This window comes from Enhydra lutris, unplaced genomic scaffold, assembly GCF_002288905.1.
Source record: "Enhydra lutris kenyoni isolate GAN:26980312 unplaced genomic scaffold, ASM228890v2 scaffoldscaffold14, whole genome shotgun sequence".
Lineage (NCBI taxonomy): Eukaryota > Metazoa > Chordata > Mammalia > Carnivora > Mustelidae > Enhydra > Enhydra lutris.
Genome location: NW_019154098.1, coordinates 35,133,249 through 35,157,331, shown reverse-complemented (window position 1 = coordinate 35,157,331; position 24,083 = coordinate 35,133,249). Strand labels below are relative to the sequence as shown.

The following is a 24,083-nucleotide window of genomic DNA, read 5'->3' as shown; positions in this document are numbered from 1 at the left end:
AGGAAATAGCTTTATCTTTTCTTGGTAAATTTGTGGTTTCAGGATCATCTTTTTCACCTTATAAAGTTAACTTTAGTTATCACAGTTACAGACCTCTGGAAGGGACCTTGTACAGTCTGATCTGTACTGTCTCATGTTTATAGATGGAGAAGTTTGAGGCCACAGCAGTGAAGGGGTTTGCCCAGAGTCACACATCTCATTAATGGCAGGGCTAGAATTAGAACCCAGGTCACTGGTATGGTACTTTTTCTGCCATGCTGTGCCACCTTCTGAAAATTCTTTGTTCGATATTTATTGTATATCTACTCCGTGTCTATAATTCTTCATTTCTCTTGCAAAAGAAGTGTATCAAAATGGCTGCTAGAGTATCATGTTGCTCTCACTTTCCAGTGAGTGTGGATTCTACCTAATTTATTTTGCATTGAAAAAAAAACTTGTACTAAGTGTTTAAATTTATGGCTTGATATACATTGTCTAATTTGATATTTACAATTCTGTGAAGAGTTGGGTCAGTTATTCTTGTGGATAAAGAAGTAAAAATACAGAAGAATTCAATAGTTGGCCCAAGGCATTTGACTGCATTGGCTGTGCCAATGTCCAGTGACAAATTAGGACTAAAAGTCAGGTTTTTTATTGTTGGGTCTTGTACTATGAGATGTTCTTTGAGAAAGTATTAAATACAGTGTATATGCAGCCCCCCATGGTTCTTCTGTATGGCTGTGCCTCAAGAGGTGGCAACTTGTGGGGAGAAAAAGGTATAGCACATAGTAAAGAGGTGGTATCAGTAAGGTTAGGCCCATGCAATATTTTCTTTTCCAGTTTCATTGTGTCATATGGGAGGTAGCTTAGTATAATGGAAAGAGTGCTGGATCCAGGGATTTGAGTTCTGTTGCTGGTTCTGCTACCAACTTGCTGTGTGACTTGGGGTAAGTCTTTTACCTTCTCTGGGCCTCATTTTTCTTTGTCTGTAAAATGCACATAGCACCTTCCCAGTACACACGATGAGACTATTTTAAGGCTTGATAAGTTATACAAAATATAAGGTAATATGATTGTTGTAGTTTCACAAATGTTGATTTTTGTTTGAGAACTAAACCACAAACCTCTCCCCATCACAACCCCCCCCCCCCCCCCAGTTTGGGGAATACCTTCAGTTCACACCAGCTGAAGATCAAGGGAAAGCCTTAATCTTCATATTAGTTTCCCACTGAAGCTGTTTATCTTGACAGATGACAACTTCTTATACCTTTGTACTCTGTAGAACATTAAAGCCATAGAGGTTGACTTTATGTCTGAGAGGCAGTGAAGGAGGAGACCCAAGGACCCAGTGTTTACAGAATGTCCTCACAGGTTGTATATATGCCAGACCCAAAGTCCAGGGGAGTGGTGTGTAGATAAGTTTCAGATTTACTCTGAAAGAAGGACTTTAAATATATTACTTCAGAGATTCGCATCTCTTGAACATTACTCTAGTAGCTTAAAGGAAAGAAATCCCAACCAGTAAGAGTTCAGTATAGACAGCACCTGTCTTCTAAATGACGAGTAAGTGCTCCCTGACCACTGGTCCGTGAGAACCTCTGTTTTGCTTGCGTCTCCATTCAGAAGACACTTGGAACCACTGACATGGAAGTTCAGCTGTTTAAATTTAGTCCACAAGAACAGCAGCAGCTCCCCTAGCCCTGTGACAGGCTGGTTCACTCATGTGGGGCAGACAGGCTGGGGTGGCTTAATTTGGAATTTTGTCCTCTGTTCAGGAAGCATCTCTAAGATTTGATGCTGGATTTTTAGCTTATCATAATAACTAACGATTTTGAGTTGCTTCTATATGCTAGTAATTGTTCAAAGTGCTTCATTTTTAAGTCACGTGTAAGTAGTAGTACTTTCAAGTAAGTAGAACTTTTACTTGTTGCTTTTTGGCACTTGAGTCCTTACTCTTGGGAGCAGTGAAGATGAAAGTGAAATTGTGAGGTAGAAGAATGAATTGAAAAATACGGTCTTCAAATCTGAAGGAGATAATTTCACTTAAAAAATGCTTAGAATCCAGCTATTTGTAAAATATTCTACTTAAGTCTTAAACTCATTGGACACTTTTGAACTCCCAGCATTGTTGTATGGAGAAGCGCGGAGCCGTGTGTCAGTGCTGTGCACAGTTATGGCCAAGGAAGTGGAGGCTGGGCTGCTGTTCTGCTTCTTGTTGGAAAAACTGTTCAGAGACAGGTGTTTTTCACTTGTACTCAGGATTGCCACTTTCCTTTTTGTCTGCTTTTCCTTGTGAAGGTAGTCTGACCAGGTCTGATCACTAGTTAACTTTGGCCTTTTCTGTGTTATTGGAAACAGTACCACAGACGCTTTGGTGTCCCCCAGAGGTTTTTGGTGAGGGAGCTAGAGGAACCTACAAAAGCCTAGGAAAACCTGTACTTGCCATTGTGCAGAGAAAAGTTTTCCCTGTGTTTCAGAGCAGGGATTGCAAAGATAACTTTTATGAAGAAAGGCAGGAGAGATGCCTTGGCAGTGACATAGAAAGATTAATTAAGGGACAGAGAAGATGGCAGTTCTGAGTTTTAGGACCAAGCTAAGAAGTCTGAAGCAGCGGGCAGAGCGCTGAGCTCCAGAAGCATGGCTACCCACATGGGTGACTGAAAATGCCGTGAAATGTCTAGAAGACATGGCCGTTTCCTTCAGGCCTGGTTATACCTGTGTGAGGTTGGTGCTCCTACTGTGAAACAGCAGAACTAAAGGAAGCAGTGCGTTTGGATCATTTATTTGAACGTAGTAGGACTGGTGCAGCCTGGGTTAAGCTAAACTAAGCTCCCTTCCAGGCACAGTCCAAGATGCAAAGATGGCACTCTCTTAACTCTTTCCTCTCCTTCTGGCTTTCATTTGGTTTCTGTGCCTTGATTTCATAATGTCACTTAAGGTCATGCTGGTTTTGGCTTGATTTGAAATGCCTCCAGCTTCTGGCTTCTCATCTCCCCGATCCCTGCAGCTCGCAAATCATCACCTCCACTTGAGTTTTGTGTTGTCATTGTTTATTTATTTGATATTTTTTAAAAAGATTTTATTTATTTATTTGTCAGAGAGAGCACACAAGCAGGGGAAATAGCAGGCAGAGGGAGAAGCAGGTTTCCCGCTGAGCAAGGAGCCTGACGTGTGGGACTCAGTCCCAGGACCCAGGGATCATGACCTGAGACCTCTTTCCATCTTTTCTACTGTTCCAGAACCTGCTCTTTGACCTTGTCCACATCTCTAGTCCCTGTCCCTTTGCTCTGACATTGTTGATTTCCTCCAGCCATGTTTCCTCTCCCGCTGAGCCTGGACTCTCGAGTGATCACTTCAGCTGTTGCCTTGCCTGCACCATTGTCTCTGCCCCTGTGACCTCCTGCACATTCCCTCCCTGCATTAATCTGTAATGCAGCCTGCGGGCTTTTACGCCTGAATTGCCTGAGTGAGCTCAAGAGAATCTGGTAACCCTGAGTATTGGCAAGTCTAGACGTGGACTCTTCTGTCTTAGTGGGACAGCCTGTTCTTCTGTCAGCACCTTTTCAGCCACACCCAGGGCTCTGACCGTTGCCTGCAGCTTTGGGACTCTGAAGTCTATTCGTAGCCTGGCTAACCCCATAGTTTCAGACTCTCACACCTGGGTTCCTCCTGGGCACTATACATGTCTGCGCCACAGGTAACTATGAATAGGACATTATCCCCCCGAATCTCAGCCTCACTCGCCCCCTCCCTTGTAGTGTGTGGCAGCAGCATGTGCCTAGTTACCAAACCAGACCATGGTAGTCAGTCATTTTGGACTCGTACCTCTCCTCCCCACCTGCGCTCCCACGACCCAGTCTAACAGCCGTGTTATTTCTACCTTCAGTAGCATTTGGTTGACTCATACAAAATTGCTGTTTTGTAGGTTAAAGATGGTCAGATACCAACAACCTCTTATGGTTCAACTGACTTTAACTCCCCCCACCCGTCCCCAGCTACAGCTGCTGCTTCTCCATCTCGTGCCTGGACTGTTGGAATTGCCGTTAGCTGGTCTCCTTTATCTCCGCTCTTCTCTTCCCTCTCATCAGTCTCCTGCGTTGCTGCCATTTTCACTTTTGTGGTGTACCAGTCTATTACTGGCACACAAGCGTGTGCACACACCCATCCCTGTACTCTGTTTAGCTGTGGCTATTTCTGGCAGAGCCCCAAATGCATGGTTTGTTTTTTATAATGTTTTAAGGAATATCTTTTCTGGGGGTAGAAGGAAAAGCAAATGGTTTCATTTATTTTTTCTTAATAAGGTAGCACAGCAGGATTTAGTCCCAAGACTGAATTTTTAATCTTGGCTTCTTCACCATAAGGATTTTGAATAAGCCAAACAACTTTGCTGTGACCCAAGCCTCTACATGATAGACACGCTGCTCATTGTCACAGAGCTGTGTCAGACATCAGATGCTTTTCAAATGGTCTTTAAAACGGCAAAGTACTGTGTGAATTTAGAAGATAACTATGGTAGTGGAGGAATATTGTTAGGGGTCTGCACTCACCTGTCAGATTGGATTTGGATTTTTTGGATCACAGTGTGCATTTTACAGAGGTAAGCCTGGGAGACCTGAAGATCATGAAAGATTTGTTACTGAGTTTTGTCAGCTGGGTAGCTGCCTTGCCTTGGATTTGATAGGCACCGGGAGCAAGAACTAAGGGTAACAGTTTTGAGAGAGCACCTTTTATTTGTTGATTTATTGATTTAATTTTTTTTTTTTTTTTAAGATTTTATTTGAGGGGCGCCTGGGTGGCTCAGTGGGTTAAAGCCTCTGCCTTCGGCTCAGGTCATGATCCCAGGGTCCTGGGATCGAGCCCCGCATCGGGCTCTCTGCTCGGCAGGGAGCCTGCTTCCTCCTCTCTCTCTGCCTGCCTCTCTGCCTACTTGTGATCTTTGTCTGTCAAATAAAGAAATAAAAAATCTTTAAAAAAAAAAAAAGATTTTATTTGAGAGTGAGTGAGTGAGAGAGAGCACTAGCAGGGGAAGCAGCAGGCAGAGGCAGGGGGAGAAACAGACTCCCTGTTGAGCAGGGAGCCTGACGCCTGACTCGATTCCAGGATCCCAGGGTCACAATGTGAGCTGAAGGCAGACGCTTAACTAACTGAGCCACGCAGGCACCCTAATTCTTAAGTTTTTAAAATAATTTATTTTTAAATACTCTCCACACCCAGTGTGTGGCTTGAACTCACAAGATCCAGAGTCACACACTCTAGCTTTACTGACAGAGCCAGCCAGAGAGGACACCTTTTTTTTTTTTTTTTTTTAAATAAGAGAGGGATGGGGGGAGTGGCAGAGGAAGAGAGAGAAGGGACCCAGACACTCCTAAGCAGGCTCCATTCGCAGCTCAGAGCCCAGTAGGGGGCTTGTTCTTGGCAATCCTGAGATTGTGACCTGAGCCGAAATCAGGAGTTGGACGCTTAACTGACTGAGCCACACAGGTGCCCCAAGAAGGCACCTCTTTGAAAAGGAAGTTTTAATGTTCAAGATCCAGAGTAGCTGAGTTTCTCTCTGTCAGCGATGCCAGTGATCAGTCCTCCCAGAGGCATGTGCCGGTCCTGCTGCTGGAGAGGTAGACCAAGAGCCAGGTTGCCTCAGTTCTTACAGCCGTTCTGCTATTAAGTATTGTCACTGCCTCCTGAATTTACCTGAATTGACTGCTAACCACGCAGTTCTTAGACTTCTTGGAAAAACTAAACTTGCTTTTTTTTTTCTCCTCCCTCATATTTAGTAAAGTATCTTTGAATTCCACAGGCACTCAGGTTTGTAAAATATTATTTTGGGGGATTTCAGAAGTACCACATTGTAAATAAAAACTAAACAAACAAACCTAATACTTGGAAAGTAGAAGGGAAAAGAGACCCCTCCATACAAAATTAAGTGATGCTCCTGCCCCAGCCTCATCACTGTTGAGCAATGCAGCGTATGGCTTTGTAGACCCCGCCTGTGGGATTCTCTACATGAGTAGCTGTAGGTAACTTGAGAGCCAAGCGAGAGTCCTCATATGCACGAACAGTACGGTTTGCCTTTCCAAACGGCTTTTCCCCATAGGAATTTATATGACAGTTAAAATTTCCCTACAGTTATGTCTGGGAAAGTATTTCCAGTGATGTCCGCGAGACCCATGACTGGATAGAAGTTCTCACCTCGCTGGGATTCTTCTAGAGCCTAGGAGGAAGCCCTGAGATGCAGAAAAGTGTTTTGTCAAAGGATATTTAGACCATTGCCTTTGTCTGTTTTTGAGTTAGGATGTTGGGGGCAGCGGGGAAAGAAGGATCCAAGGTAGGAGGTATTGGCAGTGCAGAGAGGGTGAGCCAGGCCTTCGTGGGCTGGGCAGGGCTGGGCTGGAGAGAGGTAGAGAGAATTTGGTTTCCAGAAGAGAAGAAGGTGCTTATTAGCAAGGAAGCAGGGAGCCTCTGGAATAAAGTAGTTACTGATTTTGCCTCAGCGGGCCTGGCACTGATAGATGGGAAAGCATGGTTCTTAGAGTTTGGACATTTTACTTGATTAAATGTTGGGTTTCGTTGGGTTAGGAAGAGGTAGATGGCATAGGGCTGTTAAGGCATTGTAAAGTAACCCATCATAAACATGGAGCGCCCACAGTGTCCGAGGCAGTACAGGTGGTTCGCCTGGAGGTGGTGTGGGAAGGGCTGCCACACCCTACTGTTCCTCCTCCTCCTGTTTGTGAATTCTGCCCTCGGTGTGAAAGAGAGCAATCAATATAAAGCTTTAAATGGCCTTTTTTGTTTTTTTTCCCCATAGTGTTCTCTCCGAGGACCAAGACAGTTATCTTTGTAATGTCACCTTGTTCAGGAAGGCAGTTGATGACTTCAGACACAAAGCCAGGGAGAACAAGTAAGATTATTATTTTTTGTTTTTTAATTTGTTCGATCTCCTATATACACAGTGTAGACAATTTTGTTTCTACCCCACTCCAAATTCAGATTCATCGTTCGTGACTTCCAGTATAATGAAGAGGAGATGAAAGCAGATAAAGAAGAAATGAACAGGCTTTCTACCGACAAGAAAAAGCAGTTTGTATGTGTTCTTAATATTTAGTATTATCAGTGTTAAGCAGAAGAAAAGACAGTATTGCTTTTTCCTTTTTATTTAAAAGAGAAAACTGATAATTACTTTAAGACATTTGATTTTAGTTACTTTTTCTGTTAACCAAAATGAATTTTCTCTAAGCAAACTTAGATCTTGAAAATCCATGCCTTAAAGTTAATTACTCCATCCAAATCTGTATCAGGAATTAATTTTAAATGCAATGTAGTGAGGTATTATTTTAACTGAGTAATAGTTCTTTCAGGAAGAATTTTTATTTCCTTGTGGCAATTTTTTTTAATGCTTCAGTATTATACTGAAGCAATTTCTTTTTAAACCACTGGAGAGTTCGTATGTTTGAGGCAAAATTGGGAAAGGGGGTGGAAAAGTGACAAGGGAAGATGGTGTCAACTTCCTTGTCATCTTTGAGTGCTGGATTACTGTGAAGACTAGAAGCTTGCACGAAAGGGGTGATGAGTGAGAATTTATTTCTCTTGTAATGCAAGAGAAAATAAAAGCAAATCCCATTTAAAATTATTCCTAAGTACTTATAAACCATATCATCTCCATTGGGAGAAAACTAGTCCTAATCAAGTAATGCCCAGTAGAACCAACTTATTAAGAAGGTCCAGAGCCTTTTTAAAGACCAGATACTTTAACCAAAGATTTTGACATTGTCTTGTCCTTTTTGCTTAAATTAATTTGTTGGTACGTCAAATGAACCTAGTGATGTTCACTAAATAATTCAGCTGAACTGATCACGTATGTCTTTTATGTACTGAAAGGCAGTATTAAGTTATTTTAAAATCTGTTTAGAGGAGTGTTTTTATTTAGTACTGGAAGTTATACCAAATATTTTAAGTTCAAAGAGAAGTTATCCTACATAATAGAATCATTAAAAATTCGGAATGTGAAGAGGTTTAAGGGATCTAGATCAACATGCCTGATATTTTATGAAAAAATAAAGACCTAGAGATATGTATTAAATAACTTAATACGTAACTGTTTATCCTGTTCCTGAGAAGTTGTTTATAAGTTGAATTCTATTTTAAATGTCTGATATGTATTGCATACTAAGTTTTTTATATTTTGGTTTTCAAATCTAGGGCATATCTATATTGTATATCAGTTTAAACTGCTTTCATTATTACGCCTTTTTCTGTGTAGTGAAATAGGTTCCATGAATTTTGGTGTCTACTGAGGTTATAGTGTAGTGGCTAACCTTTTAATCTTACTTAAGATGAAGTGTATGAAACGTTTTTAAAGTGAATTATTATGTGATTTAATTCTCCTGTAAATGCTTCCTGGATTAGTCACTCCTTTAAAAATATTTGATTGATTTATTTCTAATTGCCATTTTCAAGACCAAATTTGTGGTGATTTTCTTTTTCCTTTTATAGGGACCACTTGTACGGTGGCTGAAAGTGAATTTCAGTGAGGCATTTATTGCATGGATTCATGTGAAAGCGTTGAGGGTTTTTGTTGAGTCTGTTTTAAGGTAAAGAAAGTTGATCAAGAAACTTGGAAATGAAGGGTTTATGGATCCCTTTACATTAGACCTCTTTGTTAAAACAGCCGTAATAGGAAATTGATGCGAAGAAACCAAAAGGACAACCATGAGAGAGAGAGATTGTCAGTATCCTGCCTTCATATTAGTCTTGCCCTTGATGCCAGGTTTGGAAAAAGTGATCCATACTGCTGTACTCCCTGGTTTGTTGCTGGTGTAAGGTTAAGAGTAGATTATAAAGTAGTTAGCTAATATTTGTTTAAAAGAAGATCTTTCACATACTTGACATGTAGTTTGGTACATGGTATACTGATGGTTTATTTGAAATCGCTGTTTCGTATTAACCTAAAGTAGTTTATCATTTTGAGATACTTAAAAATCTCAATCATCTTGTGATCCTCTGTATATTTTGCTCATATTAAAAGTAGTTCAAAATACTTATCTGTAGCTGTGTTTGCCATTTGTAAATTTCATTGACTTTTCAAGATGTAATTGTATCATTTCCTTACCATGAAGGTGACTCCTAAGCGTACATATTATTGCTGAGGGTATTCATAGATTCAAAATTGAAGAGTAATTAAAAGTAAATCCTAATAGGCACTGGGCTCTCATTTTAAGGTAAGATTTCTAGTGGACAGTGAGGACCAGAGAAGATCAGAGTTTCTCTGTATATGAGTTGAACTTGTCCTTAAAATGAGGTACCCTTTCTCTATTAACTGATTAAAGAAGACTACGAGAATATTTGCTTTGAAAAGAAAATCTCTTTATATGTTTACTTGTGTTACATACTGAACATTTGCTTCCTGAAAAGGTATGGCTTGCCGGTGAACTTCCAAGCAATGCTCCTTCAGCCTAATAAGAAAACAGTGAAGAAACTAAGAGAAGTATTACACGAACTGTACAAACACCTAGACAGCAGCGCGGCGGCCATTATTGATGTAAGCACTTATTTAGGTGCCTTGGAGGAGCAGGAACTGGAATGAATTTCAGAAAGAAATTATTGGAAGGAGATAAATGGAAAAGGGATAGTAAATATTATTTATTTAATCTATTTTTTTTTGTTACTTTGAGGTCCTCAGTTAATGTGTTAGATAAACACAGCAGGTAATTGACTTGTTTACCGTGTTTTATACTAGTTAGAGCAGTGCTTTTGCTTCTACGCCAGTCATTGTCTTGCTATAGATCAGATGTTTATAGCTGCAGAAGTAAAGAAGCAAGCAGCCATACTATCCTCCTTGTTTACCGAAGTTACGAAATTTCAGAGAAGAAGATAATAAGAGTTAATTCAGTTGTATTTGGGACAAGTAGCAAAGTCAGTATAGGAGTATTTTAAAGTATTTTCTAAACTGGTATGTTTCTTTCTTATTTCAGACAGTGGGCGTAAGCAAAGTGTTTTCACAGTGTAAGCAAACTCTTGCTGATGTTTAAAAATGTAGTGGGTTTTTATTTCAAATAATCTTGATTTTTTTCCTTTTTAGGATGGTAGTACCTTACATTTACATTAATTAGAACCCATGACACACCAGTTTTTCTTGATAGAAGAAAATGCAGGAAATTACTTTCTACATTTTCATGTAATTGTCAAGAAAATACATGACGTTCAACTATCTGATACATAATTTCCTACCAGTATATTCTTTTTTCGTTTAAGATTTTATTTATTTGAGAGAGGGGGAGAGAGCATGAGTGGAGGAGAGAGGTAGAGGAAAGGGAGAAGCAGACTTCCACTGATCAGGGAGCCAACTTGGGGCTCGATCCCAGGACCCCGAGATCACAACCCAAGCCAAAGGCAGACGCCCAGCCGACCAAGTCACCCAGGCACCCCTCCCACCAGTATATTCTTAAAACATTCATAAATAGTAAGTGATATCATTAAAATCGTACTTGGTTTTCTTCTTTTCAACATTTTAAGAAGCCACATGCCCCGTAAACTGAAGACCCCAAGCCTGAGATTTAAAAAGTAATTTTACACATTATGCATAAAAAAGGATCATAGGGTCATGGTTAAACACATACAGGGTTTGGAGTCTGTGAGGGCTTCAGTCTGGCTTTACTACCCACTGTGTTTCCTCATTGGCAAAATAGGAGTAATAATGCCCAAGTCGGATTCAGTTAGCATAAACATCTACACCTAGCGCCAGTGTAGGTGTTCAATCAGAAGGTAAATGGTAATACTTAATTTTTTCTTCCCTTTGATTTCTGTCAGTACTCATTTGGATAACTTTCCTGTTTTTCTCTAGGCTCCTATGGATATTCCCGGCTTAAACTTGAGTCAACAGGAATACTACCCCTATGTGTACTACAAGATTGATTGCAACTTGCTGGAATTCAAGTAAAAATGAGCTCCTTCCCAGACAATCCTGTCCTTGTGTTGGTGTAATCTAACAACGAGGCTGCAGTATGACAGTACTTTTAACTCCCTGTTGTCCTTTGCTTGCTTCTGACCACTTTTCCTAGTGAGTTCTTCATAGTGGTCCATCTCTCAATATTTTCTTCTTAAATGTCTTGTTTCTTTTTATTGATCAGGTCTGTAAATGTGTACTAAAAAAAAAAAATCAGAGTTTATTTATAAACAGAATAGTTTATTTAAAGAGAAGGTCTTTCTCCATTGATATTGTGGTATGCATTAATTCCATTTGTTACTGTTGTGCACAAAAGCCTTGTTTACAAGGGAATGGTAAACGTTTGTACCATTTTGTTCACTGTATTTAGTAGACATAACTGTTCAGTAGTTACTGAATCATGAAGTAACGAAATGTGATGATATTCAGGTATGTGCTTTCTGAATGTTTCAAATTCCAATCTGTGAGCACTGTTGACACCCACAGGAGAGAATAAAATTACCTGTGCAAAGGTGTATTGTGGTGTGTGTAACTTCGCAAGATAACGGTCCGGGTTGAGAGGTTATAAAAGAGAGCAGAGCGTATTTACTGGGCCACTTCCAGACTTCTGCTCCGTACCAGGGGCCGACCGTTCGTGTTTGCCTCGCATAGGATGTCAGTGTGCCATTTCTGGGTCACAGCAGAAATGTAAAGATTATTTTTCAATACATGATGGATATTTACGTCTGGACACTAGATTTTGAGTTCCCTTGAATAATTAGGAAGTAGGGCCGACTTCGAATAAAGTGTAGTGAAACCTTGCGGCTTCAGTCATTTGTTTTGTGTAAGTCCTGATTTTACATGTTTCCTTCCTAGGATTTTTTAACTAGACAAGCCTTTGTTTGGACCTGTATGTCATTTATGACATCGTCTGAAAGGAGGCTTTGTTTGCTGTAAAGATCTCTGAACTGGACGACTGAAGGAGCTTTTCCAGGAGGTTCTGTGACCGTGCTCCCTTTCCTGTGCACTCCCAGGCCTGCGGATGGGAGAAGGGAGTTTCTGTGTTAAGGGCATTTCTGAGCTATTCTATTCCTTCTAGAAATTAGCCTCCCAAATCCTTTTTACTTCACAAATTTATGTTGTTATTTCAAAAGAAATTAACTTCAAACATATTCAGACTTCTAGAAGGTAAAAACTGAGAGATGATCCTGCCTGCCTGCCCACCCCCCTCGATTTCTTCTCAAGGGAGCTGATGTATTCTTCCAGGCCTTTTTCTATGTATATATCACACACGTGCAAACCTAGTTTATTTTTAAATAAATGTAGGATCAGACTGCATATATTCTATCACTTGCTGTTTTGCTTGCTAGTATGTCCAGAATCGCTAGATGGCAGTCTGTCTAGAGCGTCCTCCTTTTCCCCCACTGGCTGCATGGTTTTCCATGGTGTATTTCCACCATAAGATAGCTGACTGGCTGGATATTCGTGTTATTTTTTGTTTTTGCTCTTGACAAACACTGCTGCAGTAGACCTCCTTCTTCAGGTATCTTTAGTATGGAAATGTGTTAGTATTTCTGTAAGAGGGACCCTAGAAGCGGGCTTCATAGGTCGTAGGGTATGCATATTTAAAGTTTTGACACATACTGCCAAGTTTCCTGTCAGAATTCTAAATTTAAGACATTTTGAGGATGCAGGTTTTATTTTCAATTTTCCTTCGGATAAGAGGTAGCTGAAGATTTTTGGTTTTGGTGTCAGAAAATTGTAGTTTTCTGTCTTTTTTTGCAAGTATATTTTGCGTCTTCGTCTCTGGATAGTGGGCATAATCTAGGCTGGAGGCTGTGTTTTTGGGCATTGAAGAGCAAGCTGGTGGGCTGCGTGGTGACTTCTGGGTTTTACCTGGATGGTAACATTGTTCCAATGTGGGTAAGTAGGGTCACTTCAAGTTTAAAATCCCAGTGTGTGTCAGGACTTTCACTGTAGTATCTCAGGGACACAGAGTGGCTGAGATGTACCCGTCCAGCTCTTGTGGAGCCCAGGCCCAGTTCTGCTGCTAACGAGCCCTGTGATCTCCACGCCCCAGCCCTGCTTCATAGAATGGGGGTAACTAGAGTGCCCGCCCAACAGGGCTGCTGTGCTGAGCGAAAGAGATCCCACCTGCACTTGTAGTGCTTTGAAATGGTGCCCGGTGAGCGCTTGAGGCATGTACTCAGAATCCTAGATGAGTGCCTCCAGCTTCTTTTCACCATCAAGATTCATGACATTGTGGCGTTTGAAGGTTAAAAGGAAGTAATGTGTGCATAGAGTAGACTTTGTGGATGTAGCATAATGTTAAAGCAGCTTGAGTATCTCTGAGCTTCAGTCCATGTTGGATTTTTTATATAAATTATTGATGGGAGCTACCATTCCTGGAAAGGGACTCTTCCGACTCCTCTTGCTTTGTTCAGAGTCTGCTGGTTCTCCTGTAGGATGGGGCTCAGGTCACTTTGAGATTCATTAGACATTTATTGGACGTCTGTTCGAGACCATTCTGCCAGTGTTCTCAGTACCTGTTCCCTCATCCCTTCCCCATGTTTGTATTGGGGGGACTGGTGGTCCCCATTCTACTAGTGGAGGCTTAGGGGCAAAGGACTTTAGTGAGTTTCTTTTCTTAGATCTCACAGATTTTCGGTTAGAGTAAGTCTTCAAACCCAAGGTTTCTGACTGCTGGGCTCTTTTGTCCATATCATGCCTTCTGCCCTCTGTGGGGTCCTGTATGAGTGAGCCAAACACTTACTTCAGCTTAGTCCAAGAAAGACTGTGATGTAGAAAAAGAAAAGTCATTAGATGTGGTTCATGAGATACTAAATTGTGCTGGTATTTGGAGGGAATGTAGGAGCGCAGACATTCTTGTCTGTGTTGGGTGATGATGCACCTGTTGCCTGCTGCTTTTAGGAGCCCAAGTTCCTCAACCTGGAGCGTTTTCCTGCCTCCTGAAGTTGCTCTTGGGCAGACACTGTGTGGTCTGGGAGGAAGACTTCCATGTAGCTTTTCTTTTCTTTTTTTTTTAATTTATTTATTTGACAGATCACAAGTAGGCAGAGAGATAGAGAGAGTGGAGGAAGCAGGCTCCCCGCTGAGCAGAGAGCCCGATTCAGGGCTCGATCCCAGGACTCTGGGATCATGACCTGAGCCGAAGGCAGAGGCTTAATCCACTGAGCCACCCAGGCACCCCCCCATGTAGCTTTGCAAACGGGCATATATCAAGTAATACCTTTCGAGTAATACTTTGTGCATCACAGATACTCTGCAAACATGAACTTTTCTTTGCTCTCACTTCAAATTCAAATAGTCCGAATGTTAGAAATAAAATATAAATTGATCTAGATGTTTATATTTTTAATTTATTTTTATTCTCAGCTGCTTCTGCCTTTCCTTCCCATCACTCCCCTCCTCTCCCCTCTCCTTTCTCCTCTCCTCTGCCCTCTCCTCTTAGCTCTGCTCTCTTCTTGCCTCTTCCCTCTCTCTCGTTCCTCTTTCCCTTCCTCCTTCCTTTCTTTCTTTCCTTTTTTTTCCCCTTAGAGTAACAGGGTGCCTGGGTGGTACAGTCAGTTGAGTCTCTCACTCTTGGTTTCAGTTCAGGTCATGATCCTTGAGGTCGTGAGATCAAGCCCTATACTGGGCTCCATGCTCAGCGTGAAGTCTGTTTAAGACATTCTCCCCCTCTCCTTCTGCCCCTCCTGCCACCCACCCTTGTTCTTTCTCTTTCTCTCTAAAGTAATCTTTAAAAAATTCAGAATGTCAAATGCACTAGGTTAAAAACCACATATACAAATATAGAATAGCTAATAATGAGGACCTTGCTATTGTCTAGGAAAAAAAGTGGTTCTTTTTTTCTGTTAACATCAGTGAAAGATGGTTTATCCTAGGTCTGTAACTGTATTATGTTCTAAAGGAAGTGCATTGAAAACTTCCCTAATTTAGTTGTCTGTAATCTAAAGTTTACCCATTTCAGTAATGTAAACTTATTTAGGGTCTTTATTTTTCTAACCTGGATAGCTTTAGATTAATATATGAATGTAATTCTGGTTTGTTTTTTTTGCCCACCAGGACTATTTTATTTACCAGCAGATTCACCTTTAGACTAGTTTTGGATCTGGGCCCCATGACTTGTGGGAGAAAAAGGGAACAAGGTTAAACCATGGAAGTGATCAGCAGTAGGAATAGCGATGGTTTAGTTGGAGAAGAAAGTGAAACAGGAGAAGCAGGACAACATCCTCCACACCGGGAATGGTTAAGATAATGCAAGAAGAAAATTTAAAACAAAGAAGTTCGTGAGCAAACACAAACAGATTTTCCGACAGTTTAAAATTGAAATTGATTAGATCTACAGTGGTTCTTACTTGGGGAATTTAATAAAAATGCAGATTTGTTGCCCAGCTCCACAGGGATGTGGTTTGTAAGTCCTGTGTAGATCGAAGGAATAACCTACATTTTTAACAAACACCCAGGAGACTCAGATGCTGGTGATAAGCCAGTTAAATGAGACGCCTTTGAGAGAATCTTCCCCTGAACCCCCAGATACAGGGTCATTGGCTTAGGATTTGGGAGCATCTTGAGGTCTTGTTCAAATAGTAATTTCTCATTCACACAGACGGCGTTCAGTAGGATCATTATGAATAAATCAGCTTCTCCAGCTCTGCCACCTAAAGAAGCATTCTACATTATTAATCAACAGAACCAGAAAGTTCTGCCTCAGCAGAAACTGATCAGCGTAGATGTCCTCTACCCTTGCAAGGCCATAGAATATCAAATAGGAATTTGCAAAAACTAAAGTGACCAAAATCACATTCCTATCCTTTTTTGAAAACCCAGTTTGGGTGTGCTTTATTTTGCTTATAAAAGTGGAAAAGAGGGGCGCCTGGGTGGCTCAGTGGGTTAAAGCCTCTGCCTTTGGCCCAGGTCACGATCCCAGGGTCCTGGGATCGAGCCCCACGTCGGGCTCTCTGCTCAGCGGAGAGCCTGCTTTCCCCCCCTCTCTCTGCCTGCCTCTCTGCCTACTTGTGATCTCTCTGTCAAATAAATAAATAAAATCTTAAAAAAAAAAAAAAAATGGAAAAGAACAACCAGAACAGATTTTCGAAGAATGGTTTGCATGAGGAAACAAAAGGGTATTAAGTCAAAAGTGAAAAAGGTTGGGTGCAGCAAAGATTATTGTTGATGTTAGGTCAAAAAAGGAAACACTGTATAGATTTGAACTTGCAAATCATCTTTTTTAAAACCAGAGGATGAACAGAATCTCTCTAGAATATCAAATCCAAAGAGCAACTTTGATGTATTTCACAGTTTTTCTAGTTGTATGTAGATGACCTCTTTGGATAATTCTGTGACAGATCATTCTTAATTATCTTTTTCACCAATACAACTTGTCAGATTTTATATTTAACTAGGTGCCTATTTGAGCTGATTCTCAGAGTAGTTACAGGTCAGTACAGGTTTTAATGAATTGCTAGAAGCATGAAGTTAACTTGTTTCTTTAAAACGGAATTGTGTTTTCGTGGGTACTACATTTCACCACAAGAGGGCGCCCTCGTGCCATTTAGAAGCAAACAGGTAGCTTATTCCCCCACGCTCCCTCGTGGTTGGTTATGAAACATACAGTCAATTTAGAGAAGCCCACAAATACCAAATAGTATTCTGATTTGGGATATTTTGTTACAAATTAATGTTACTAATACAAAGTTCTCAGAAAGTTTTAGGTAACTTATATTCATTGTGACTTACTCCAGCCTGTGTGTCTGTGTGCATAGAAGCAATATTTAGAACCCAAACACTGGTGCCAGCCAGTGACCGTTTTCCCCAAAGACGAAATGAAAACAGTAAGGCTATATCGACATGTCTGCCCATCTGTGTGCACCTATGTTCATTTGTTCAGCAAATTGAGAACATACTATGAATCAGGCATAGTTTCCGTTACTGGGGCGGGGGCGTGATGCTGAGCAGTTAAAAGGCACAGTGAGATGTGGGAAATGAGAAAAAGTACTGTAATTAGTGACCTGTGAAATCAGATGTCTGAAAACATCCCTGAGGATATCTGTCCAGAAAGTCAACCTGTAATATCAGTGAGTGAAGAATAGACTTTATTTACACCCCCCTCCCTAGCCCCAAATACAACCCTACAGTTGGCCTGGTTCAGCACTGTCCAAAACAATTTTCCATGATGATGGACATTCTGTATCTCTGCCACCCACTGTGGTAACCTCTGCGACATGGGGCCGTAGTCCACTTGAAATGTGGCTGCTGTGATTGAGGAAGTGCGTTCTTAATCTTTAATTAATGCAAATAACTACCTGTGGCCAGTGGCTACTTCACTGGCCAGCACAGGCCTAGCTGGTCATAAGTTTGAGTCGTGAGGTGTCTTGCCTTTGAGTTCCCGATATGCCCCATGTCCTTTGGCTTTTTGTGTTGCTGTAACTGGAAGAGCCAGCCTGGCTTCTGTTCACCCTGACTGCCAGATTTGATTTTCCTGCCAGCCTGAGACACGAGGACGGGATTGCTTTCTGAGTCACTGTTGATGGGGCTCAGATTGCTACACAGACAGCTTTCACTTCAGTCACAAGAGACGACTACATACACTTTGTGCCTTTATGTGCGTGAGGGTAAACTGGTTGCAATATTGAAAGACCAAAAGCTGTTTCTGATGGGAAATATTGAATCAGCAGAATTGGAAACACAGCTGTGTGGTTCTGAAGGGGATGTAATTTCTCCCATCAGTCAGTGCTCACTGAGCACTCACTGTGTGCACGGCATTCGCTCGCCAGGCTCTGTAGGGAGACTTCAAGGAGATGCTCAGCACACGTTCTTGAATGACATCTGTTCGGTCTCTGTTGACTCCCTTAGGAATTTAAGAAGTTCATAGACTAGGGAAGAGGTCCAAGCTAGAAGCTCTTAGTAGAAACTTCTCTAGCAAGAAGAGTGACAATTTACAGGGAACCTTGGAAAGGGGAGAGTTGTATGTGAAAGGATAGCACCCATCTGCGGGTTGTTTTCATTGGTGGTGTGTTGGCCCAGATCTTGCCTCAGTGGCAGCGCTCTGCAGGACAGCTGGCCCACGGAGGTGGGGGCGTGGTCAAAAAGTCAACAACTCCCCCAGCCCTGGGCTCCCCCTCTGCTGTGTGCTCATTGTCTCTCCCACATTGTCATTGCGGCCAGGCACTCAGGCCTTCTGGAGCTCCTCTCCTGTCTCCCCTTCCCAGGCCTTTCTCTCCCCAGCTTGTTTTGAGAGCCTCCTAACTGGCCTTGTTCTCTCTCTACTAACCTTCCTATCACCTCGCACCGCTGCCAGAGGCCTGTCAGGTCACTGCTCACAAAGCCTGAAGAGCTCCTCCTCATTTACCCACAGAAGAAAGTCCCTTTGTTCAAACTGGGTTGTTCCCTTCTTTTTCATTTAGCCTCTCTGTGTGTTTTCTGAAAGGATATTGTTCAATGTTTGTTTTTAATTTTGTCTGCAGTTTCTATAATGGGGGAATTTAGACCATGGGTAATTGTTATGAATGCTCTAAGGGTCTGCCTGTCTCTTCTGGCCCCTTGTAGCAGGCCCTGTCTGCTGGGCCTGGTCCGACTGTGATCTAGGCAGCCTCCCACCCTGGGTCTGACTCCATTTCTTCATTTACAGAAGAGGGGTGAGGATAACAGTGCAGGAATATTGTGAGGGTTCAACCTCATGGTGTGTTCAGATTTTTTGACAAGATACATGCCTCGAAGAGGGGGTTCAACATGCTAACGGCCACTTTTGTTAGTAGTTTTTTTTATACTACTTGATTTTTGTTTCTCTTTTGTTTCTTGGTTTCTCTAGCTTATGTGAATTGAAATTAGTTTCCCTTTAACTATATCTATTTAGAATGCAAATTCCTTCATTAAAAACCCACCAGGATAATAACTATGATGGGCAGATTCCAAGGGGTGTGTGTGTGTATGTTTCCCCAAAAGAATTGAAACATAGATTCACACAAAAGCTTGTACATGGGGGCGCCTGGGTGGCTCAGTGGGTTAAAACCTCTGCTTTCGGCTCAGGTCATGATCCCAGGGTCCTGGGATCGAGCCCCACATCAGGCTCTCTGCTCAGCAGGGAACCTGCTTCCCCTCTCTCTCTGCCTGCCTCTCTTACCTACTTGTGATCTCTCTCTGTCAAGTAAATAAAATCTTAAAAAAAAAAAAAATGTGGCCTGAACTCTTGTGAGCCCATTTAAAAAAAAAAAAGAAAGAAAAAAAGCTTGTACATGAAAGTGTGTAGCAGAATTATTTATAATAACTGAAAAGTGGAGACCCAAGTGGCCATCCACCTATGATGAATAAATGGGTAAACAAAAGATGGTATGTCCCTACAAGGGAATATTACTCAGCCATGAAAAGGAATGAAGTCCTGATCCATGCCACAACATGGCTGAACCTTGAGGACATTGTGCTGAGTGAAAGAAGCCAGGGAGAAGGTCACATAGTGTCTGATTCCCATCACATGAGATGATAGGATTAGGCAAATCCAAAGATACACAAAACAGATGAGTGGTTGGTGGGGAGCAGAGAGGGAAGGAATTTAGAGCAACTGTTAATGGATGCAGGGTCTCTTTTTGGAGGAATAAACATGTTCTGGGATTAGATAATGGTGATGACTGGACAGCCCTGTAGATATACCAAAAGTCACTGAATTGTATAATCGAGAATAAACTATGATCTATGTATTATTTTTCAAAAAACCTACAAAGCACAAACTCAAATTTTCAACAAATTTTCTCAATTTTTGGTTTACATGTTTATGTCAATGTAGTTTTTAAAATTAATTTGAATTCCCTTTGGTGTTTTAGGGTTTTACTCCTTTCCGTGGTCTCACTGTTCACGGGGAGCTTTTATGGTCTCCTTTTCCGTTAATCTCTGTTTATCTTTAGTGCTTTCCTTCATTCCACTCTTTATCCCAGTGAGACGAGGCAGCCGCCAGAGCCCTCCTCTGTTTCCAGGGCGGGTACACAGCTGTTTCAGGGAACTCTGATGTCACCGGACACCGTGTCAGCACTCAGCCCGCCTTCCCAGTAGTCTCCGAGGAAAAGGTCCATTCACTGGCCTGGTTTAGCGTACATGTGCCCGATGACTTGTCTAGATACAAGAATCCTTTCTTTGTTCATTCCTTCCTTCAACAGCCAGTTACTGATGAGTTCGGGCGCTGTTGAGTTTCTGAGGGTACAGTCCTCCTTCCCCCGGCCCACTCTTGCTCAGTACCAGTTGCCGGAGCAGGAACAGGAGCAGGAGTGAGCTGGTGGCTGGTGCCTGGTGCCAACAGACCCGTCCACCTCTGAATGTGGGAGGTGATAGTGACCTGGGCGGGGAGGGGGCCAGGAGAGCTACAGCAGACGGTGGGGGGAAGATGCCAGCCAGAACAGGGGGAGAATATCCCTGGCTGAAGAAACAGCGGGTGCAAAGCGCCCCAGGAGAGAACTAGCTCAGAGAGTCCACATGGCCGGTCATCGCGGCGGAAGCTTCCCGAGCCAAGGGGGTGTCGAAAGGGAAACGAGTGCAGGCAGAGCGGGGTGTACAAGTGTGGTGAACTGAGACTTTGTTCTTCTACAGGGGAACCCCTTGTAAGGTCTAATTTACGTTTCTTGAGGATCACACCAGCAGCAGGCTTACTCGTGTTTATAACCGCAGTTTCTCTCGTCATGTTTGGCACGTTCGTAGCAGGTGCTGGTTCATCCTGTGGGGGGGCCTGTGGGGGTGTTCGCCACAACAGAGAGGTGCCCGACGCTGCCCCCAAAAGCTCTTCACCTTGTCACTCTATCTTTTTTTTTTTTTAAAGACTGATTTTATTTGACAGCAAGAGAGGGAGAGATCACAAGTAGGCACAGAGGCAGGCAGAGAGAGAGAGGGAGAAGCAGGCTCCCGGCTGAGCAGAGAGACTGACGCGGGGCTTGATCCCAGGACCCTGAGATCATGACCTGAGCCAAAGGCAGAGGCTTTAACCCACTGAGCCACCCAGGCACCCCCCCTTGTCACTCTCTTAAGAGTGTCTCGTAAACATGCTTAATACTCTCCTGCGAATGTCCATGAAGATACCAGGACCTAACAATTTATATGCTTATTACTGATTTTTTTTTTTCAGCTTCCCTGATATCTTCAGAATCACGGTCATTGCATGTTTATAAAATAAGTTGGCATTTTAAATCATCTTTTATACATAACTGGCTAACTGGGCACCTGGTAACTAGCAGCAGAGTCGTCCTCCGCTGAGAGCCAACATGACAGCAGAGCTTTTGGGGATGGAAGGGTTGCTCTGGGTTCTAACTGATTTTTCCAATATGTCTGAATTTCTTGCTTCCACACTCCTTCAAGGGGAACATTGTCTTCTTCTTCCTTTTTTTTTTTTTTTTTTTTTAAGATTTTATTCATTTCTTTTAGAGAGAGCGTGAGCCAGGGGGATGGCAAGGGAGAGACTGTCAGGGGGAGGCTTCACGCTGGGCGTGGAGCTCCATGTGGGGCTCTGTCTCAGGACACTCAGATCTCCACCCAAGCAGAAACCCAGAGTCCGATGCTTAACAGACTGAGCCACCCAGGTGCCTCAGAAAAGTTGTCTTTTTGTTGGCTTCAGACTGCTCGGGCCTTTTGCTGGGAGACCAGAGGCTGTGATCTCCGTCCACTAACTTAATGTAGGAAGTGAAAATCTATCACGTGATTTGCCACCGCTCTAACTTCCGTCTTTCCTCTGCCTCTTCAGTCATTCAAGGCATTTGTTTGGCTACAGCAGATCCCCCACATTCTTCAGGGGAACTGGTGCATCTCTGGAGAGACGGGAGCACTGCGAGTGGACCGCTTGGGAAGTGTGCGTGTTGGTTCTGGAATGGGGCCTGTGTCGTAGGTACTTATGCTGAAAGGAAGTGTCAAATTTTCCATAGTCCGAGCTTTCCAGAACTTAGTTGGCTGCTTGCCCCTGAGTGAGAATTTATTTTCTAAAATAAATGATTTGGAACACTCTTATCTTGCCACCCAGACACACAGCTACAGTTCCTACTGCCTGGGAAAGTGAACTCTCCAGCTGTGCTACGGTGCACAGCATCGTCCTGGTTTAATCAGCTTCCAAAAACTCATTAAAACCCCACATTAAAATTGTAGGGCAACAGCAACGTTGATTAGACTTCTCTTCCCCCTCCTCTGCCTTTGATGCCACTGGTTTTTTTTGTTTGTTTGTTTTTTGGTTTTTTTTTTTGCTTTTGTTGTTGTTGTTGTTTCCTGGTTTTACCCCCTGTTCGTTCTTCTTAATTGTGTTTGGTCAAAATCTTTCTTTTAACATTTGGGCTCCCTTTGGATTGTCCCACCTTGGTAATTCCTCTGCTTATTCTTTCTTCTGTCTTCACTCTTCGGTTCAGAACACCCCTTTCCCATGAACCTGCTTCTTCCTCCTACAAGGATTGCCGTTGAAAAGAAAGCTGAGTTGCCTGGAACTTCATGTCGCTATGCAGCCATTTCACATCCTTTCATAAGCCGAGGGAATGAATGATAAGATCACGCATTAGGCAGTGTATTCGTCAGGGTCTCTAGAGAAACAGAATCAATGTGATATACAGGTGATCCTTGAAAAATGTAGGGGTTGGAGCCACCGACCCCCTGTCCTGCACAGTTGGAAATCTGTGTATAGCTTTTTTTTTTTTTTTTTTGGTAAGATAATTTATTTGTGAGTAAGAGATGGGGACAGAGCAGGGAGGAGCAGAGGGAGAGGGATAAGCAGACTCCACAGGGAGCACAGAGCCAGATGCAGGGCTCGATCCCACAACCCGGAGATCATGACCTGAGCCAAAACCAAGAGTCAGAGGCTTAACTGACTGAGCCACCCAGGTGCCCCCTGCATATAACTTTTGACTCCCCCAAAAGTTAGTAGTCTACTGTTGATCAGAAGGCTGCTGATAACATAAACAGTTGATTAACACATTTTTTTAATGTTACATGGATTATGTACTATATTCCTTACAGTAAAGTAAGCTAGGGGAAGCGTTACTAAGAAAATTATAAGGAAAATATATTTATAATACTATACCATAAAAAAATCCATGTAAGTAGAGCTATGCAGTCCAAAACAACTGTGTGTATGCGTATACAAAAGGGATTTATTATAATGTGTTGGTCCACAGGATTATGGAAGCTGGAAAGTACAGAATCTACAGGATCCACATCCCAGTTTGAGTCCAGAGGCCAGAAGTGCTGTAGAACCAGAGCTGCTGTCCTAGCTGGAAGGCCATGAGGCAGGAGAATTCTGTCTGACTTGGGGCAGGTCAGCCTTTTGTTCCATTCAGGCCTTCAACTGATTGGGTAAGACCCCCCACACCAGGGAGAGAATCTGCTTTACGCAAGTGCACCGACTGAAAGGCTAATCTCGTGCAGAAACACCCAGAATAGTGTTTGACCAACCCTGGGCACCCTGTGGCCCTGTCAGATTGACACTAAAATTAACCATCACGGCAGCTCCTGGGCGGGGGAGCTGTATGTTGTTGGACACGTACAGAAGCTGCCTCTGGTCAGAGCTGGGACATCACTTTGTAGTTTGACACCACCACTCTGCTCTTACATTTCTGGTCTTGCACCCTCTTACCGTGTTTTATACATGCTCTTTTTACTGGTCGCTGGTCAACGGCCTCTCGTGCATCACAGGAATTGCTCTAAGTTTCCTCATTTTTCAAGGTCTTTTCCTAACTCCTGCCCCTCTGTTCCCTGCGTGAGATCTGGCCTCTTCTTTCATGGACGGGAGACACACACTTGGACAGGTCTGTTACTTTGCCCAAGGTCACAGGGCTATTGAATGGGCAAACTGGGATGGAACTTGAAGCAATGGGCCTTGTCAGTCCTGGGAGCCCCCTGGGCACCAGGCACTATGCCAAGTGCTAAAGACCTTGTTTCCTTAATGTCTCCAACTTTGATGCCTCCGTCCTTCCCATTTCTGGAAGGGCGTGCCCTGTTCCAGGCAGTATTTCCCTGCCCTTCCGCATTCAGCACTGCTCAGATCTTACTGTCTAGTGCCCACTTCTCAGTGCACAGACCTCTGGCACTCCTATACGTTTCTCTCCTGTTTATTTTTCCCCTTTATATTTGAGGCATTAAAAATATAATTCTGTTTCATCCTTAAAAATTCTCCCTTGACGCTGTGTCCCTCTCAAGTTACTACTGATCCCTTCTCTTCCTT

At 42.7% G+C, this 24,083-nt stretch overlaps 1 protein-coding gene across 2 annotated transcripts in view; it reads left to right on the top strand.

Moving 5' to 3' along the window:
• The window catches only part of LOC111146645 (ATPase H+ transporting V1 subunit C1), a 41,981-nt gene extending 29,848 nt beyond the window's left edge, over positions 1-12,133 (top strand). Inside the window, exons 9-14 of one of the 2 annotated variants that reach the window (XM_022502280.1) lie at positions 6,782-6,874; positions 6,964-7,057; positions 8,467-8,564; positions 9,385-9,511; positions 10,814-10,905; positions 11,771-12,133. In XM_022502280.1, the coding sequence (XP_022357988.1) occupies positions 6,782-6,874; positions 6,964-7,057; positions 8,467-8,564; positions 9,385-9,511; positions 10,814-10,905; positions 11,771-11,780 (514 nt within the window). In that variant the 3' untranslated portion in view covers positions 11,781-12,133. Of the gene's footprint in view, positions 1-6,781; positions 6,875-6,963; positions 7,058-8,466; positions 8,565-9,384; positions 9,512-10,813; positions 11,716-11,770 lie in introns of those variants that run through there. The other variant, XM_022502281.1, reaches the window with a different exon arrangement.
• Positions 12,134-24,083: the final 11,950 nt, after the last annotated feature.